Raw genomic sequence first — 19,455 nt, 5'->3', positions numbered from 1 at the left:
GAAAGTCTCAATGGAAACGGTATCAATCTTGCCCTTTGCTGATGGGACAATTTGGAAAACCATTCCATCTGAATGTTTTCTTGGTTGTGCATGTGCTTTCTCATATTCATCAATTCGACTACCTGGTGATCCATCTTGCGAAGCAGCGTCACGACTCCTTATCCGTCCGGCGTTGGTCGAGCGTCCACGTTGGGTACCGCCGGAGCTGACCGAGGCAGTATCGGTATCGTCGACGACAGAGTCAGGCACCCAGGGACCATTCTCGCGGAGAAAGCCACCTGAGGCCGTATGCAAGGTGTCTGGAAGTCCATATTGGGAGGGAGGCGAAGAAACTTGGGGTTGATCAACTAAAGTCGCGTTTTGGGAGACTTCAGAGGGCGCAGATTGCATAAAATGAACTTAAAGAAGGTTTGGGAAGTTGTCAAGACTGAGCCAAAACGTGGGTCAGTCTGCGAGCTTCTGTGTAAACGTCCTGTGTATCTATCGCGCGTTGATGTGAAAGTGAGTCGTGAAAAGAAAGGGAGCGAGAAAGGATGTTGTCATTCATACCTGATCTTTTTCGTTTCCGAGTTGGGAGTTAATCTGGCGGAGTCACGTTTTTCATGCCAAGCCCAATCCTCCAATGAGGACCATGATTGGTTTAATATTTCAGCCTCGTCACTCACGAGGCTGCAGACTAAATGAGCCACCCATGTCTGTCTCGATAGTGCATAGTACAAGAAAAGACCACCCACATCCCCAATAACTTCATGCGCTGAGTGCCTGGTTGCACACTGCTGCTTTGCATCAATAGGCAGTTCTCAGGATCGTACCAAATCAATCAGAAAGAGGAGCCACCACTGACGCGTGACGGTGTAGGCAGCAACGCACTAGTTCCAAAGAAGCTTCTGGTCTTGATGACCTCTTCTGCGCTCCTGTTGCCATAAAGCATAGGTCTGTTACAAGATTAGTCCTTCAGCCCTGACTAGACCATCATGGCAGATACTATCTCCATTTTAGTCGCCACAGACAATCATGTTGGAGCTCACGAGCGGGACGCAATCCGAGGGGACGATTCATGGAAGTCATTTCATGAGATTATGTGTGTGGCCAAAGAACGCGATGTCGATATGGTGCTACTAGCCGGCGACCTCTTCCACGAGAACAAGCCATCACGAAAATCCATGTACAATGTCATGCGGTCACTGCGGCTCAACTGTCTAGGTGACAAGCCCTGCGAGTTGGAGATGTTAAGTGATGAATCGGAGCATTTCGACGCTACTTTCGACCATGTCAACTACGAAGACGCAAACATCAACGTCGGCATACCGGTCTTTTCTATCCATGGCAACCATGATGACCCTACAGGCCAAGGCCATTTTGCAGCTCTCGACTTATTGTCCGTGTCGGGACTGATAAATTACTACGGCAAAACTCCGCAGAGCGACAATTTCTCTGTCAAGCCAGTTCTGATACAGAAAGGACGCACTAAGCTCGCTCTATATGGTTTGTCTAATGTCCGCGATGAACGTCTCTACCGAACATTTCGTGATGGCAATGTGGTCTTCCACCGGCCAAGCACTCAGATGAAGGATTGGTACAATCTCATATGCGTACATCAAAACCATCACGCTCACACAGAAACATCCTATCTGCCCGAGAACTTTCTTCCCGACTTCCTCGACCTAGTCATCTGGGGCCATGAGCATGAATGCATTATCAACCCTCAACTAAATCCAGAAATGAATTTCCAGGTCATTCAGCCAGGCTCTTCTGTGGCTACGTCCTTGATTCCAGGCGAAGCTGTCCCAAAGCATGTGGCACTCATCTCAATTACTGGACGGGAAATGCATTCAGAACCCATCCGTCTAAAGACTGTACGACCGTTTGTGTACAAGGATATTGCTCTTGGCGCGGATAAGATGGCAGTTAAGCTAGCGGAGAAGGATAATCACCGAACCAAGCTCACGCAACATCTCATCAAAATCGTTGAGGGTATGATCGAGCAAGCAAAGGCCGAATGGCTTGAAGCACAAGATGAGCCAGTGGAAGAGGGCGATGAGCCTCTCCAATGCCCCCTTCCTCTCATCCGACTACGTGTAGAAACAACTTCGGCGGATGGACAGAGCAAATTTGACGTGGAAAACCCACAACGCTTTTCCAACCGCTTTATCGACAAGGTTGCGAACACCAGTGATGTCATCCAATTTCACGTGAGGAAGAAGAACGCTTCAGCCACGAGAACATCAAAGGATAAGGGAATGACGAATGAAATCATGGCCAAATTCGCAGGGCTAGAGAACATCGGTGTCGACGAGTTGGTCAAAGAATTTCTCGAAGCCCAATCCCTCACCATTCTTCCTCAGAACTACTTCGACGATGCGGTCCGCCAGTACGTCGTCAAAGACGACAAGCATGCGATGGAGCTGTTTGTGAACGAGTATCTCGCCATTCAGATCCAGAACTTAGTCCGGCTGCAAGCCGATGCAAACGATGACGAAGAGGATGAAGATCTGGCCTCTCAGATCAAGGAGCAGCGTGCGAGGCTAGAAGAATTGTTTGGCAAAGGTCTACTTAAAGCCAGCAAGGCTCGATTCAAACCCAAGCCAGATAACTGGGACTCTGATCTGGACGGTGAATGGGAGGCTCAGCCAGCAGCGCTGTTGCGCACAGACGAGGATCTCGAAGAAATGGACGAAGACGGTAGTGACGGCAGAACTCCTGCACCTCGAGCAACCACAACCCGAGGGCGAGGGCGAGGCGGCCGTGGAGCCCGTGGAAGAGCCCGTGGCGGCGCCACGACAACATCTGGCCGGAAGCCAACAGCGACATCGGCGACAAAGAAAGCCACAGCGACAGCTTCACACAGTCGGAGACGTGCAGTTCCCTCCGATGAAGAGGAGGAGGAGGAAGACGAAGACATTGTCATGTTCGACGATGACGAAGTGGAGCCATCAGAAGAGGAGGACTCACAAGCCATGTTTTTCCGAGAGAAGCGCAAGGCAACTACAAAGGCCTCAACCGGCACAGCGGGTCGGTCAGCTCCAGCCTCCACCGCCTCGAGCACACGAGGTCACAAGGCTGCCGCAACAGCAGCGCCCGCTGTCAGGAAACCACCTACTCGAGCCACCGCGAGTAGGGCGAAGCAGTCTACATTGAGTTTCACAACGTCTCAGAATAGCATTCTTGGCCACGGTCGAGGCAGCGCACGCAGTGCCAGAAGCGTGAATGATGATATCGAAGACGATGCCGATGATGATGCCTTTGAGCCTGTTTCAAGCGTGAGGAACAGGCGTTGATGTTTGCTGACCATGTTTCTTCCAAATATCGAAGCGTGTGTGTCACACACAGGGTTGTATGATTCGAAACCCAGTGTTATCCACGTTACTAAAATGCCTCAGAAAGGGGCGGTTTGAATTTTTGTGGAAGGTCAAGTAGGGCTGTCTGGCTGGCTGAGCATTTGATCACGAAGAATTGTATGTGGCCAGGGCTGATCCGGCTCAAAACCATATGAGAGTGAGCAGAAGTCTCTAGTTACAACATTAAAATGTTTGTGATTAAATTCTAGATTGCTGGATAGAAAGAAACCTAGTTGTAGGCGCTGTTAAGGTTGGGAAATTGAGACATACCATGGAGCAGCACCAATTATATGAGTGGCGAAACGCATCCATCCAAGTGAAATACGAAAGAGACTTGAAACAGAAGGTTGCAGTTTACAAGGAAAAGAAGAGCGCAGTCATAATTCGTAACCAATAACATCCTAACATAACTAAAATGCTCATCCTTCAAAGCCATCTGACAGGCGTCGTCCATCAGTCATCGTAGTAGTCTCCTGTGCTCGGTTCCATGGCCACCTCTTCTGCCTAGCAAGACCGCCTCCTTCGCTGCTACTTTCAAAAGGGTCGGCCTCGCGTTGTCTTGTGATTGCTCCATCTTTTGGTCCCTCTGAATTCTCGAATCCAGATGCAAGACCACGCCGTGGGCGTATCTGCCACGTATGGTCGATGATTTCAGCCTGTTGGATATATTCGGACGGGTAATCCGGATCTTTCATCCAAAAGGGTGTGCGGTGGACCACCAGCTGGTTGTCGGTGATACGTTGGTAGATCAAAAGCCCGCCGTACCACGCCATACCCCAGAGAGGCGCGCTGAGGCCGATTGCGGGGACAATGTACCATTCAAAGCCTGTCACGCTCGAGTGGAAAGGCGATCCTAGCGATGGCGGAACGAATGCCGTTATCAACATAAACGCGGTCGCCAAAGTGTAGATGATTGCATGGACTGGGCTGAGCCAGGGCCGATACCGTCGACGATCCTGCCAATGCCATTTTCCACGCCTCAATTTGATTCCCAGCAGACCAATTGAGACCCAGAAGCCAAGTAGAGTCACTATGGTGTAAGAGTACAACGAAACCAATGCGGAGTAGGCCTTGCGAGGATCCCCAATTGGGAGGGTAACCAGTATCAGTAATATTGACGTGAACCAATGCAACACGAAGGCAGCCGTTGGTGCTTGCTCGAGGTCTTCTGCAAGAATCGTGTTTCGACTCATCCATTTCTTCCAGAGTCCATATGGAGTTGTGTAGGACGTTGCAAAGAGCAGTGATTTCGGTAGAATTCCCTCCTTAGCAATCTCTTGCTTAACTCTGGCGGCGGTAAACGTCATGACGACGAGGTTTCCAAATATAGAGACTGCAATCAATGCGGCCATGGCCCGTCGAGCATGCGCTTGATCATTGAAGAGGTGTTGAAAAAATAACGTGGCCATGTCAATGCTCTGAGGAGGTTCGCTAGCTCCGGAGGGAATGACTAGATCTTTAGGCACTGCGAAAAGCTACCTAGAGTAAGCAAAGCAACAGCAGTACCTAGGAGAGAGCCGTACATAAGCAATGTTGACGAGAACAAACAAGACCACCGCAATACCCATGGCTAGAACAGTATACTTGGGGAAAGTTTTATGCGGACTCCTCGACTCTGCCAGAACCTGAGAGAACAATTAGCTACCTCGGTCTTCCAACCGGTTGGACAACATACATAGAAAGGCTGCTCGTAGCCAGAGAAGCTATACATGCAGAGCATCAAGGCATTCGACCAACTAGTTACGTCTTTCCTGTTCGTAGCGAAGACGTCACTCGTAAAGTTCTCTAGCGGTGCTTTTCCTGGACCAGAGAAAGCACCAGCACCTTTAGCAATCCCAAGGGCGATAATGGCAACGAGAAGCATGACTTTGATGATGGCGAATGCATTATTGACCAAGATCCCGCCTCGGCGCGAGAACATGTGCAGCAGGACGACGAAGGTCAATGCACCGATTGCAATACCAGCAGCCGAGCCTTTGTCTGGGGCGTTGCCACTAATTGGGTCATAGATTCCTGAGGCTGTCATGACCTGGATGCCGAAAGATAGCGCATTACTACAAGGAGAGAGTTAGCGATGAAATCAAATGGGCTGTACGACTGATCCGTGACTTACCCACTGAGATTGTAAAGCAGGATGAACATGATGCTGAAGGCACATGTAGTCCTGATGTGTGGCAGCCGTGCACCGGCGTTAGGGAACATGAATTCCAACTAGTAGATAGTAAGTCTGCGATGGAATGCAAGATGGGGGAATCAACATACAAAGTTCTTTTCCCCTCCAGATCGAGGCACCCCTCGAGGCTCTGTCTCACCCCTAACAGTTCGCTGTGGCATTGACAGACCACACTCCAGCCAGACGTACAGTGCGCAGAGTGAGATCACTGCCCCGACGACCCAAAGGAACAATGCACCACCAACGCAGCCTGTCCCAGCGAGGATCCTATGCGGTGTTAAGAATATCCCTGAACCAATGGTTCGGTTCAGAATAAGAGCCACGAGAGTCCATTTTCCTATTTTGATCCTCTCGGCAGGCGCGTGCTCTATTCTCTGATGATCGTAATCAATGTCCGAGTCAGTAGGGTTTCCTAACAATGCTTCTTCGTGGGGATTGAGAGGCATAGTGACAGATAGTCACCCCGTAGGTTGAATTGAACAAGACACGGGTGACTTCCTGGAAGAGGGATCCCAACTGCCCTGGGAGAGGGCTGCAGAAGAATATGATTAAGAGCCATCAGGAGACTCCTCTTCCAAGCGGCGGTCGGAACCTCTCACTGGCGGGTCCCAAGACTGGCCAAAAAGGCGTCGTTGACATTTTGCCTTGCCTAGAAGCTAGTCATAGCTCTTCGAACAGACGTGCAGGAAAGTGAAGCAAAGTATGCCCACCTGACCTATCAGTGGGGTCGAGGCTGTGAGTCAATCTGCCGGGTGGCAGAAAGGCCAGTACATAAGAGGAGCTGTTCTCGCGACGCCAAAAGCCAAGTCGTAGTAGTAGCACAAGGCAACTCGACTTGGTGGGGGGCGAAGCCGTTCTGTCAGGAGGCTGATCCCATTAGGGGGAGCAACACCATGGCTCAGCCCCCATCGAACAGCTTGTCATTCCTCCTGGTCGCTCGGAAAGCGCCTGTGGCTTGAGCCGAGGCATCAACGGTGTGTGGAAGACCACGCTATGGGCGGCTCAGAGTTGGGCTCATACCCAAGTAGATATCATCCCCGTCTCCTACCTGCATGTTGGGCTGATTCTTCTATATTTTGCTCTCTTTTCTTTTCTACCTTGGGAGCCTGACGACACGTTGAAACCGTGCAACGGTTTTTTCAACGGCAAGACCAAAAGTCGATCTTCGCTTGTTCGAACAGGTTGCAAATCTGATCATGTGATGGACTTTGGATGTGGTGACGTCCTAGCCGGTATCCGGCTTGCCCACACCATCTACCAGATTAGCTGTGTCTATGAGAACCGTGCAGGTATGATACCATCCCTTCCAGCCTTGAGCCTTGCTTTCATGGTCATTGGCTGACGGGCATCCATAGACGTCAGATACAGGAATTTTGTCAACGAGATCCAGGGATTTAGAGAGTTGCTCAAAAAGCTTCTTAAGTCACTCAACGATGCAGCCCAGCGATATAATGATGGAGGGCTCCTTTCGAGAGCGGCATATGATCCGCTCTCAGAGGACTTCGACCATGAGCGTCGCCAGATGATTGGCGACTTCAATGAAACCCTCGAGGAATGCCAAATTCTCCTCGACAAAAACAAGAAGCTGCTTTCCAAGCCTAACACCTTCTTGGACAATGTTGTATGGAACTTGAACCAGCAAGATCAGAAAATCGACGATCTGCGACGACGGATCCACTTGCACTCCACCAAAATCAAACTGGTGATTGACCGATTGAGCATCAACTTGCTGACAGATATTGACTCCAAGGTGGACGACTTGCTTGACATCTCCGAGAGAAACATCAGCCTCAGCAAAGACATTCAGATTGAATTGCGAAGATTTTATACTTCATGGCTCGGCGTCCTGGCTGGCCACGAGCCACTCAATGCACTGGGGCCTGAAGACACACATGTCGCAAGTCCACAGATCCAGCAAAAATTTGAAAGGACTCTCAGTGTAAATGCTCCCTCTTCCATGACTACGGCCGATATTCCACTCAAGGAAGGGTTTGATGTGATGCTCGTGCATTTCGAACAGAGCTTTGAGGGGACCGATCAAACGCCGGAGAAATATCTAATCCTTCTGAAAACCCGTTGGATGTTAAGTCGGATTCGGAGTAGCCGTGGCTTTCAAACGGCATGTCCTGGCTATTACTATAAACGGGCAATCAGTCAGGTCGAACAAGCAGTCTTTCTTCGTGTGAGAGGAACAGAGATCATTGCTTATGATGACGAGACCTTGGCTGCTCTGCCAGAAAACGCCTTCATGGTCTGGGAGCCTCCGAAGCAAGAAGATGCCCCCCAACTGGATCCAACGATAGCAAGGGCAAATGAGCAAGAAATCATCCGACTTCAGCTGGCCTCGGCCGGGAGTCAGCCTCCAGACAATGTGACAGTGTTTCGGCAATCGCTCAACAGCTTTCGAATTGTTCTAGAAACCACAACCCCCGACGGACGGAGTGTCATTCTCCCCCAAACTGTATACACCCACGAGGACAGGCTCGTTCCTCGATATGCGCTACCAACAATGAGAAGAGAATGCCTCGAGATTGCGATTTTCTCACGAAATGAAGAGACGTTATATCGTTTCAACTCAATGGATGATCTTTTTGCTTTCCAGACTGCCCTGACTGGGTACGATGTGTCTCACAACCAGACAAGAATCACGTGTCAATTCAGCAAAGGCTCGGCCTCAGCATTAGATTGCATGGGCCAAATCCAGCTATGGCAGGATCCTATTACAGTCTCAATGCTTCCGGAGGTATTATCAGAAGGCTCCCCAGTGGATTCCTTCAGCACCCACAGCCCGCGGTCACGCAACAGCAGTTTTGTCGAGTCGATCGGGCCCACGACGACAATCAGCCGCGTCGGAAATGGTTGGGAGGCTGACAACATCAAATGTTCCGGGCTTGCGATCTTCACGCAATTGAAAGACAAATCCGACAAGTTGAGGTTTGCCATCATGTTTCTCGAACTCGAAACGAGCATCAACATGGATCCGAAGAAGTGCAACTGCCACCGCGACTACAATAAATGTCCCTACCTATGTCTCACGCACAACAACGGCGACAAGTTCCCCATTCACGTCCTCTTCACCGCTCTGGACGGCCACGACGACAGCCCCGACCCGAACTCCTTCGACCTTTTCCCGTTCCGCATCCCGCGAAACTCCCAATTCAAAGAACTTACAGTCAAGGAAACTACCTACCTCCTTCTCAAATTCAGCACGCTCGCGGAAAAGGAAAAATTCCACCGCGAACTCTTACTCCGCTTCCGCATCCGTTCGAAGCAATTGTCCGACCAGCTCGAAATGATGAAGGGGTTCCGGCACCGGGAGAACAAGCCTCTGCGGACGACGACTCAGACTGCAAACGCGAGCTTCTCGCAAGCTCCTCGCCGATCTGTCACGACAGGTGGTGGCTCCTTTAGCCACAGTAGCTCACCGCCACAGATAGAAAGGCTCAACATTGAAACGGGCTTCGCGGAGAGTTGGAATCTCCCCATTGGCCAAGGCAACGGCAACGGCAACGGCAACGGCAACGGCAACGGCAACGGCAACGGCAACGGCAACGGCAACGGCAACGGCAACAAGAAATCCCTGCGTTCTGCAGCGGTGGGAGAAAACACCACTGTCGCGGAGCTCCCAGGTCACCAGCACATCAGCCAGGCGATAAGCAGCAACGAGATATTCGAGAAAGAGGCAGGCATGCTTTCCAGGTCACCCACCGCCATCACCGCTGCTCGTCCAGGCACCCACAACAACACCTACATCCGCAAGCCTATCCCTAGCAACACTCTGTTCTTGGACGACAAGGTCCTCACTCACCATGACAGCCGCGCGAGTACCTGGTCGGTCCAGCCTGGGTCCGTCAGCCCAGCCAAGAAGAGCGGTTTCAAGAGATTCAAGAATAAGATTCTAGGCTTTTAAATTTTCTTTTCCTTGTTTTCTTTTTGTTTGGTTGCCGGGCCGGGGGGCATCTTTTGTTGCTTTTGTGGGAGATAATGCATGGAATTCAATTTTCTTTTTCCAGGAGGCATACAGAACGACTGATACGATACGACCACGACATGAGATAGAAACGCATGGGGAAATGATTGTATGAACAGATGCCTACAGGACTGTTCAACCAGGGCGCCAGGATACTTTTCTTCTTCAGGATAGCTTCTTTGGTCTCTATGTACATACATGCTTATATATATCTATGCCTGAACTGCACTTTTCTCGATGCATCGGATGGCTAGTTGGTCCCACATCGCCGAGACCCCAGGGTCTTTCTCAACTTAACTTTCGAGGGCTGAGGGGCCGAGCGGCCCTTTTTGTAGTTTGAGCGTGCTCATGCCCGTGCCCTGGCATTCGGTGAAGGCCAGTGTGCGGCATGGAATACATGCAAAACTAATTCCGACAGCTTGACCTCATCTTATCGGAGCTTGCTTCTACGACCCACTCGCACCCAAGCGCATGAAATCCCGCACAGGCCTCCTTTCCTGCCTCTCGAAATCACTCCAAACCACCAGCTGGGTGTCCTGGAAGGAATACTTATCCAGCAGGGTCAACAACTCCACGAATCTCTCAATGTACAGCCTCGCACGCCGCGAGATGCTCGTGTGCTCTTCGAACGGGCAGTCGAGGAGGGTGGCGGCGACCTGGCGGATCTTGTAGGTCAAGGTGATGCCGTTAGGCTCGAGGTTTTTCTGTTTGATGTTGTAGAGCACCGCCAGGAGCTGTTCGCAGATATCTTCGCGTTCGGCCCAGTGGGCGCGTTCGTGGGCCTGGGCTTCCCTTTCGGTGGGAGTCGAGAAGGTGTGGTACATAGCAAGGAGGCGCTCGAAGATGAGGCTACGGACCCACAGTCTGGTAACTTGAATATTCGCTCGCAGGCTCTCCAATTGGTCTAGTCGGGTGTCGGAATTCTGGGCGGAAGCTGAAGGGTCGACTTCGCCCGCCGGCCGATCGCCATGCCAGAGCGCCATCTGAGGTGCAATGTCATCGAGGACAAATCTAACTCTGTCGAACATTCGCGTCAGCACTCGGTAGTCTGGGCGATTCGTGTATCGATCTAGGGGCTGTGCCCCAGCTGTAGTACTGCTATCGGTCCTTGGTCTGCCAACGGCTTCTTCCGGCAGGTCTATCAAGCACAAAAAGATGTGGATGAGGCCGGTAAACCCGGAAGCCAAAGGAACCTCAGAAGAAGGCTGTTGATACAAGGTATTGGGTGTGATGTACTCGTCATCCAGGTCCAAGGGAAGCAGTGTCTCCAGCTGCTCGGAATCGAGTAACATCTGATCCGGGATTGGCTTCCACAGCAGAGATGGGCCTTGAGACCCGTCGACACGTTCATGACTATCTCATGTCAGCAGGGCTATGTTAGGTGAGCAGAACCCAGAATCGTCCCTCCAACATCTGCAGATTCCTCGAGGGCACAACTGAACTTACACGGCGTAGTAAACATACAGCCAAAAAGCCTTCTTCCTCAGCTGTGCCTCCACAAAATCTAGACCAGTGTAATTCTGTGCATCATTGGCTCCTAGGCTCCTCAGGATCACCCACATCTCAGCCCAGTACATCGACATGCGTCCCTTAACATTGAGACTTGAGTAACTGCAAGCGAGAAAAAACGAAATCGCGGACTTCTCTACCGCCGGAGTTTCAAAGTAATCATGAGTTCGCAGGCCGTGGATGCGTTTCTCCAGGTGCATGACAAGCTGTTTGGGGGTGCTGAATTCGAAAAACCACTGGGCGGCCTTGTAGTCTAAGAATCGACGTGGTAGCTGAGATACCACTATCGCAGAGATGCTCAGAAGCAAAGAATAAAAGACAGGGTCGCGTTCATCCCGCTCCCGGGCGACATCAAATCTGAAAGTCGGGCGATGGACGATGGGCATCAGTGGGTAGAGAAGGTCAAGATAATCTTTGATCATCAGCTGGAACGCTTCTCGACTACCATCCTTGGGAGTTTCTTCCATCAACGTTGCGCCGGAAGTGTAAGTCGGAGTCGGAGTCGGAGTCGGAGTCGGCTCGGCCGTTGATATTGACGTATCTAGATTGAGGGCTTTTCGCAACCCTTGTATGTCGCTACAATTAGCAAGGACGGTTGTCTCCGCTGAATAGCCACTGCCAGTTTCAGATTCTGAGATGCGGCTTGAGTCGGTGATAGAAGACGGCAAAGTCTTTGACCTTCGTGGACGTCGCTGCTGTGGCCGATCGAAGGTGCACTCCATACGGATGGCTCTGCATTGTGAACAGCCAGCCGGCTTTCTTGACTCGTCATTTGGTTTGTTCTTGTGCATATTAGTCCCGTACAATTCAAGTTTGAACATAGGGCACAAGTTGTGCGGCTACACTGAGCTTACTAGGGCGATTTGGTCACATTTGATCTTGCGGATGTAGCATGCATCACAAGCTCGAGAGGACAAGCTTTTGGTTTTCATTACGCTGGCGGAGGTCACTCTCTCCCATATCAACAGCAGAGAGAATCGTCAGCCTCCAGATTGACGCATGGCTTGTGGGTATGGCAGGTCAATCTAGCTGGGCGAGACGACTGCCAGGAGAAATTTGCCGATTACGTGTGCAATATAGAACTAAGCCCAAGTACAAATTACCCACCAAAGAAGTCGGTGGCTGGTAAAGAACAGGTGTAATTAATGGGAAGCATGATTTCCCGGAATTCAATTCTTTGGCCCAATATCGGCCGGCCAGTGAGGCTGACTAATAAGGCAATGCACCGCTTGCCAGCCTTTATTGACACCTGAACCGAGAATGTTGGCCTTCATGCAACATTCATCATTATTGAAAAGTAGAACAATCAACCACTGCCGATCCCTCAAGTAAACTCTGGCGCATTTTCTTCTCCTTCTCTGATATCTAAGTACCGTGAAAATCCTACGGCGAAACTCTACGTCATCGACTTATAGAGCAAAAGCCGCCAGAGCCAACCCTGGGGCCAAAATCCAAATGTCGTCAGCAAGGCTGAGCGGACGCAAATTGTAGGTGGCCGTCGATGATTACACAATCCTCTGAGAGGCCTTAACCCCCCGAAAATGATTCTCAATTGAGCAATCCCCATATGATCACCTCATCCGTTGAAAGGTCGGTAGCCTGTTCGTAACAACCTTGCACTCGTCACCATCTAGCCAAAGGCTGTCGAATCCCGTAGGCGCGGAGTTCGCCATCTTTTTGATACCTTTTGAAAGTGTAGTCTGATTCTCAGTGGCTATCTTCCTGTCGAAACACCCTGTTCATCTCATCCCTCATCGGCACATTTTCAGCACAGCCACGAATCACTTCTACCGAACTAGTCTGCGCGAAAAGCAACCTCCAATTTCAACGCCATGCAAGGGACAATGCGTTGTCAATCAGCCTGTCTCACTTCCGAGTTGGTGACTTCGGTGATTTTGGTGATTCTCTCGGTGCGACTTTCGTCCCCTTGGGGCCTTTCTTCTGGTCGGACGACAAGCTGTCTGAGGCGTCCACGAGGCCACTGAAAAGGCTTAATGATAGGGAATCTGACCGGTCCGCAAGAATATCAACGAGAGACCTGGTCGACTGCGCGCCTGGATTTTGGTGGCTGGGGCTCTGAGCCTGGGCGCCACTGCCGCTATTTTGGCAAGAGAGACCACCACCACCTTGCGAGGAATGGGTCGATGATGGTGATGTCGTTGGGCGTTTTGATCCCGATGAAGATGTCATGCTTGACGTAGAAGGATTGGTCGAGTTTCCAGGGATAGGCTGAGTAACTGAAGTTAGGGCAGAGACAAGCTGTGGTGAAGGCTGCTTGCTTTGATAAAATGTATTGGTAGAAGGATCAGCAGAGTAACTCACGAATGATCGAGTTCCAGAAGGAGGAGCCATGACAGCTTTAAGCACTTTGCAAATACTCAGGAATACCTAGGTCGGGGTATGTTAACAGGTAAGGGATAGTACAATCCAAGGTATATATACGATTCTAACCAAGGCTGAGGTGAATAACGAGGACATTCATCAGCCATCAATGTAAGCGAACCATTGGGCTTAGCATGTCTTCTTGACCATCCACATTCGAGATCAGGAACTGGAGCTCGAAACCGAGACTTCTTGCGAGCGGTCTACAAGCTAAGGGTTCACCTGTAGGACCCGATTTGCATGGGTTTTTTGGACTTTGTAGAGATTGGTATTGTTACAATGATGGCTCAAAAGGTCCATTGATCGCGGAGAAGGCATTACCGAATTGTCAAGAACAAGACATTAGTGGTGCGAGATGGATCCGTGCAGTGGAGGTCCACTCGTCGTCCTCGGGTGATGACCTCTTCTTTAGGCCATCTCCTGAGCCATCGAGAAAAGAAGTGTGAGGTTCTCGAGCTGCGTAGGCGAGGATCTGGCAGTGTTGAGGATTTCACGTTGGACACGGCACAAAGGGGGGCAGAGAATATCGACTTGAAAGATATCATAACCATCGTGACGACGACGGCGAGGCTGAAGGAGGTAAATACCAAGTTGCTGGCCGGAAAGCAATAAGGCGATTCGGCCAAAGATGATTCATCAACTCAAGCGGCAGGGAAGGAGCCTCATTCATCTGGGGCTAGCACTCCTTCCTCAACAAGAAAGGCTGTGGTCCTTCGGCCAAGTATGGTGTCTTGGCGCCAAGCAGTCCATCCTCCTTGGGGCATTTTCGATCTCACGTGGTTCTCAGCTTCTCTGCTTCTCTAGACTGACCTTTTTACGCGGCTCCAGATTCAACCTGAACAAGTGGGTTTACCTGAGCATGGGCCTTGCATCAGCCTTGAAAACATTGCAACATATCAAGTGGAGCCGCTGACGACCACTCAGACGTTGTTGTTCAGCCGTCAGCTCGTGTAATGCATCCGAGTGAGGATTAGGCCACCCTTTGGTGATTCAACTGGTCTTCACGCCTTGACTGGAGGAAGAATAGAGAGATTCGGTATCTGGAAATGTTTAGTATGGAGACAAGCCGCTTTCTGGGAAAGTGATGCGAGGTGCTATTCTAAGTACATGTCATTTACATGAACTCTCCGACTTCCCTTCTTTTGAACTGAGTTTCACGTGACTGGCGAGGTTGTCAGGGTCTACAAAAGCGGAATCGATGTCCATGTTGGCATTCCCATCTGAGAGTCATGATAAATCACCTGCTGGTTGTCCGACCATGGCCTGCTAAATAAACCGAACTCCTGGCTGCTCAAAGGACCTTATATTCCCGAACCTACATCCACAAGGATCTTCACGTGATTCTCCTTGTCCTCTATGAGGGTCTTGAATCCTTCTTCGGCGACTTCATTGAGCTTGATTTTCTTCGTGATCATGCCTTCTGGACTGATTTTGCCTATTTTGGAGCAGATGTCAGTGTACGGTGGAGGGAAGGCATCACCATGGCAGCCAGGAATTCACATACCAGTTGAAATAGCATTGATGACGGCTTCAAAGTCTCCTAGTGCAAACGTGGCCCTGTACATAGTATGTTAGTCACCCTCTCTGAGTGCACGAGAACAGGGGAGATACTTACACACCCATATACGCTCTTTCTCTGAAAACAAGATCATTCATGTTCAAAGCAGCACGTTTCTCCCACACAGCAATGTTGACCAGCATTCCCCTGGCTTTGATCGCCTTGAATGCCGTGTCAACGGCGACCTGAACCCCAGCACAATCGTAGCCCACGTCAACACCCTCTCTATCTGTAAGCTTCTCCACTTCTTCCACGATATCCGTACTCGACGGGTCGATTGTGTGGTGGGCACCAAACTGTTTTGCGAACTCTCTCCTCTTACTGCTGACTTCGCTCACAATGATGTTCTTGCAGCCCCTGCCCACGAGCGCCTGGACCACCGCAAGCCCAATGGGCCCACCACCGAGCACCAATGCAGAGTTGCCTTCCTTGAATGGCGAAATGTCCACCGAGTGCCAGCCCACAGAGAGTGGCTCTACAAGGGCCCCGACCTCGAGGGAGATATTGTCTGGCAACTTCTTCACGCAGTGGCCCGGAACGGTGACGTGTTCCGACAAGCCGCCACCATATCCACTCAAGCCCACAAAGCCGTTCTTGTCACAGCAGTTCACTAGTCCTCTTCTGCAGGCGCGGCAATTGTCATCCCATATCGTAGGTTGAACACAGACCCTGTCACCGGGCTGGATATTTGTGACGCCATCACCTACTTCCTCGACGATTCCGCTGAATTCATGGCCCAGCGTAAGGGGTAATGTCTCGCCCGTTATCGGATGGGGGTTCCCCTCTGTGGGAATCAAGTTCGCGCCGCCAAGGTACTCGTGCAGGTCGGAACCGCAGATCCCGCAGAATTTGGGAGCAATTTTCACGAATCCTGGCTTGATGGATGGCACAGGAATCTGTTCAAGTCGTATATCGCGTTGGCCGTAGAAACGAACCGCATTCATGGTTGCCATGGTCCGGGGGGAGATCAGTTGATAGACCTGTAGGAAGAGGGATATGCTGTATAGGCTGATGGGTTCGAATCACTCGCTGGTTCGATCGGACAATGATGCTAGTGCTTGCAAGAGTGGCAGTGTAACAGATGCCGGCCTAAGTCAAAAAGTCGAGATACGTGTTTAGGCGCAGGATATTTTTGATGCGAAAGGTTGAGATCTGGAGAACGGGCAAAGTTCCTCTTCAATACGGGGTTGAACAGAGACCTCACCAAGGGAAACAACAGAAGTCAGGGTGTAAGAGGAGGAAGGGAAATAAAGACGGACTGGCGCTCCGGCTCATGAATACATTCTTTTCCCAAGATTTTGCACGGAGCGGCCACTCCGGTCTAGGTTCGCCCGAGACAGCGGCGAGAATGGAGATTTGATTGACACCTTGGGTGCTGAAATAGCGAATATGACCGGAAAGCCACTGACGAAGGGGCATCGACGTATGAATGTCCGTTCGCTCAAGCCCCGCCCAGGGAACCATGCGGTGGCGGACGCGATGGATGTAACAAAAGGGAATAGCCGGAGGCCGGATTACCGTTTCAGGAAACCCCGAAGTGAGGGGCATTATGGGAATCATGACAGGGGGGAAGATGCATGCTTCGGCTCTTGACGATCTGGGGAAGGAAAGAAGGAGAAATTTCCAGGAGTGGGAAGGTAAGCCGACCATCACATGTTACATCATCGGTGACAGGACAATCTAACCGGTTCTCATGCGTAGGTCCAGAAAAGGGATGTGGTAAGTGGTCTTATGTACCTCCACGAATCCCCAAGACTTCTCCCACGCGGTGCCTCCGCGGGCAACGGGGCGAATATGGTGCTGATGGATGCGTGGGACCTGGCGAGCTGCTTGAGGGGAGAATCGAGTTTGGAGAGTGCGCTTGAAGCGTCTGATGAGAAGGTTGTGCCGAGAGCGCGATGGACGTTTGATCCCTCGCATGCGCGTAGTATGAAAGATGTTTGTATGATTATCCGTTTTGAAGCTTGAAAGTATTCACTGTTTTTGTACCGCTACCAGTATCCCATTTCCCATTCACAGCAAACAGTCAGCACCGACTCAAAGATCCCACCCAAGCAACTTGTACATAAGAAAGGGTATCTAAGCATCATTGATTACAAGATAATGTATTGTGGCACAGAACAATGCGCGTGTGAAGAACGCTTTGTGATTAATGGCCTGGATGTATCATAGCCATGCCATAGTGGTCCATGCAGTCCCGGACAGCAGTAATTTACCCAGCTCGTGAAAAGTGGCTTGAGACTCGAAGGCTAGGCCGTAAACGTTCGTTCGGACTGTCACAGACCTTCAGTCAGCCGAGAACTAGACCTCGATCTTCTCACGTGATATTAGTTCAGCCCAATCTGGGTGCCTTTGGGGAAACCATTAAAACCAGGTGGATATTGCTGTTGAAGAGCACTTTGTGCTGAGTAGCGCTGATGACAACCTGGCTGTGGGAAAGATGGCCCAGATGACACTCGAGCATCTCGCAACGGCCATAAAGGTCTGTTCCAATTGCTCGAACCAAAAGAAAGAGGCCTTTACGAGCTTGCCCCAGTCCATTGAGTCCATCTGTGATCTTCAGTCCCAAAACGGTCGTCCCCGGAAGCATGCGGTTACTCGGCAGGACAGTCACTAGCACCTGGAGCCGTTGGATAAAACCAAGCCGCTACTGCGATAATAATGTAGAGAATCATCAGCAGTACGCCTTCGAGCCAGTGTGACTTTCCATCCTGGATCAAGTAATTGACGAGGAGAACGGCGACAAATAAGACGGCAATTTGGAAGCCGTCAAAAAACAAAGTCATGTCATCTTTGCCCATGATCCAGCCAAGTACCACAATGAAGGGTAAGACCAGAAGGGCGATCTGCATGCTTGAGCCGACGGCGACACCAATTGCTAGATCCATCTTGTCCTTGATTGCGACGGTGACAGCAGTGGCATGTTCGGCAGCATTGCCGACAATAGGCAGAAGAATCAAGCCGACGAAGCTCTTGGAGATGCCGCCGCCACACGTGATGGCATTGATGGAGTCGACCAGGTATTCGGCATTGAGAGCAACCAGCACAGTGGAAAGGGCCAAGGTAAGCACTGCGACCCAAATCGATAGCTGTGGCTCTTCAGGTTCATCTTCAGCGTCGTCGGCTTCTGCTTCGGCCGCCGCCGCAGCATTCCGTTCGACGACACTTTGATTTCGGAATTTCTCTGGGATCACAGCAGACTTGAATTTGGAACCAACAGCTCGCTTCTTGTTCTTCTCACTCGGGGCGTTGTACATTGCTGTATGGCTCTTGAGTTGGAAAAATAAATAACAGCCATAAACAACTAGTAGGAGGATTGCTGTGCCGCGGCTGATAGCTGTCACTTTTGCACCTGGATTGTCTGGCGTAGGATCTTCACCATTTACCTGGTCCTGGGTCCTGGCCCACTCTTCGAACACGGTCGGAATAAGCAGACTGCCGACTGCGACGAATAGCAAACTGGAGGCCGTCTGTGCTACAGTCATGTTGAAGGCTTGCTCCATGCGATTGACACCTCCAAAAAAGAAACACATGCCGAGAACCAGCAGTAAATTGGAGAGCATGCTGCCGATGAGCGATGTCTGTACGATCAATACTTGATCTTTGGCCAAAGCAATAATGGACACGATCAATTCGACGGCATTTCCAAAGGATGCATTCAGTAAACCTCCAATTACCTCGCCAGTTCGAAGGGCAATTTCCTCGGTGGCGTAACTCAACATGGCTGCAAGCGGAATGATGGCAATGAAGTTAATGACGAAGACAGCGACATCGTTGACGCCTGCGTAATGGACTGCGATGCCGACTGGTGAGGCGATCAAAAGGACATTGATCCAGGAATTGAATAAGGTTGCACGAATCTGGCCCCGAGCGGTGAACTTCTTCTTTTCTTTCCCGTTGTTGTCATCGTCACGAGATGTATCGCGGGAAAAGCTTTTGGAAAATAACTTCTTGATGCTATGCTTCTCTGTCGCATCGCCGGTGTTGCAGCTACGAAGTGCATCCTTTCCTGCTGAGGGACCGGCGTGGCTGTTGCCAACGTAGGTCTGCTCACTTGTAGTTGTCTCGGCACATTCGCGATCATTCTCTTCTTTGATTTCAGGGATGGAATTGGATGGGCTGGCCGATCCAGGGATCTGGATTCCCTCAGCGCGATTAAATGATCTTGGATTTGAGGTGGCATTGGGGGTTGAGACAGCATGGCGTCCTGCAGAATGACCTCCCATCTGATGTCGTCGGTTCTCAGGAGTTCCAGCTCTGTGATTGTCCGGGTCATCGGTGACAGTTTGATTGAGTGTGTAGCCCTCGCCATCCTCCATGGTGCGCAGAGTGTTCGATTTCGAGTTGGGTCTCCATTTCTTGAATGGATTGGGCACCAAGTTAGACTCAGAGCCCGGGCCATCATACCAAGCGGCGTATTTTGCCTGACGGCGATATCGATCTGTGGATTGTGAGCATCTGGCGCGTTCCGGACAGGGTCACACATACGCATGATGAATGATGGCGCAGTGCGGCCAATTGGGTC

The 19,455-nt window shown here is 50.9% G+C and overlaps 6 protein-coding genes across 6 annotated transcripts; 2 read left to right on the top strand and 4 right to left on the bottom strand.

The window, feature by feature from the left end:
- Positions 1–974: 974 nt before the first annotated feature.
- A1O9_09817 (double-strand break repair protein MRE11) lies at positions 975–3,278 on the top strand (the record flags this gene model as incomplete). The annotated part of the gene is made up of 1 exon (XM_013401158.1): positions 975–3,278. One exon carries the CDS (start codon positions 975–977, stop codon positions 3,276–3,278), a length of 2,304 nt encoding a protein of 767 aa, XP_013256612.1.
- A 479-nt stretch (positions 3,279–3,757) lies between these two features.
- Positions 3,758–5,957, bottom strand: A1O9_09816 (uncharacterized protein; the record flags this gene model as incomplete). Its single annotated transcript, XM_013401157.1, has 5 exons — positions 3,758–4,813; positions 4,862–4,963; positions 5,014–5,392; positions 5,452–5,549; positions 5,601–5,957. The coding sequence occupies 5 exons, from the start codon at positions 5,955–5,957 to the stop codon at positions 3,758–3,760; spliced, it is 1,992 nt and encodes a 663-aa protein (XP_013256611.1).
- A 1,064-nt stretch (positions 5,958–7,021) lies between these two features.
- Positions 7,022–9,034, top strand: A1O9_09815 (uncharacterized protein; the record flags this gene model as incomplete). Its single annotated transcript, XM_013401156.1, has 2 exons — positions 7,022–7,354; positions 7,427–9,034. Coding segments are annotated over 2 exons (1,941 nt in total), but the record flags the coding sequence as incomplete, so codon positions are not given.
- An 893-nt stretch (positions 9,035–9,927) lies between these two features.
- On the bottom strand, positions 9,928–11,781 carry A1O9_09814 (uncharacterized protein; the record flags this gene model as incomplete). The annotated part of the gene is made up of 2 exons (XM_013401155.1): positions 9,928–10,834; positions 10,928–11,781. 2 exons carry the CDS (start codon positions 11,779–11,781, stop codon positions 9,928–9,930), a joined length of 1,761 nt encoding a protein of 586 aa, XP_013256609.1.
- A 2,892-nt stretch (positions 11,782–14,673) lies between these two features.
- Positions 14,674–15,883, bottom strand: A1O9_09813 (uncharacterized protein; the record flags this gene model as incomplete). Its single annotated transcript, XM_013401154.1, has 3 exons — positions 14,674–14,807; positions 14,877–14,929; positions 14,988–15,883. The coding sequence occupies 3 exons, from the start codon at positions 15,881–15,883 to the stop codon at positions 14,674–14,676; spliced, it is 1,083 nt and encodes a 360-aa protein (XP_013256608.1).
- Positions 15,884–17,524: 1,641 nt separating this feature from the next.
- On the bottom strand, positions 17,525–19,249 carry A1O9_09812 (Ca2+:H+ antiporter; the record flags this gene model as incomplete). Its single annotated transcript, XM_013401153.1, has 1 exon — positions 17,525–19,249. One exon carries the CDS (start codon positions 19,247–19,249, stop codon positions 17,525–17,527), a length of 1,725 nt encoding a protein of 574 aa, XP_013256607.1.
- Between the last annotated feature and the right edge of the window lie 206 nt (positions 19,250–19,455).

Source organism: Exophiala aquamarina, assembly GCF_000709125.1.
Source record: "Exophiala aquamarina CBS 119918 chromosome Unknown aczIA-supercont1.11, whole genome shotgun sequence".
In the NCBI taxonomy this organism is placed as follows: Eukaryota; Fungi; Ascomycota; class Eurotiomycetes; order Chaetothyriales; family Herpotrichiellaceae; genus Exophiala; species Exophiala aquamarina.
Note: the sequence above shows the minus strand (reverse complement) of the source record. Positions and strands in the feature narration are given on the sequence as shown.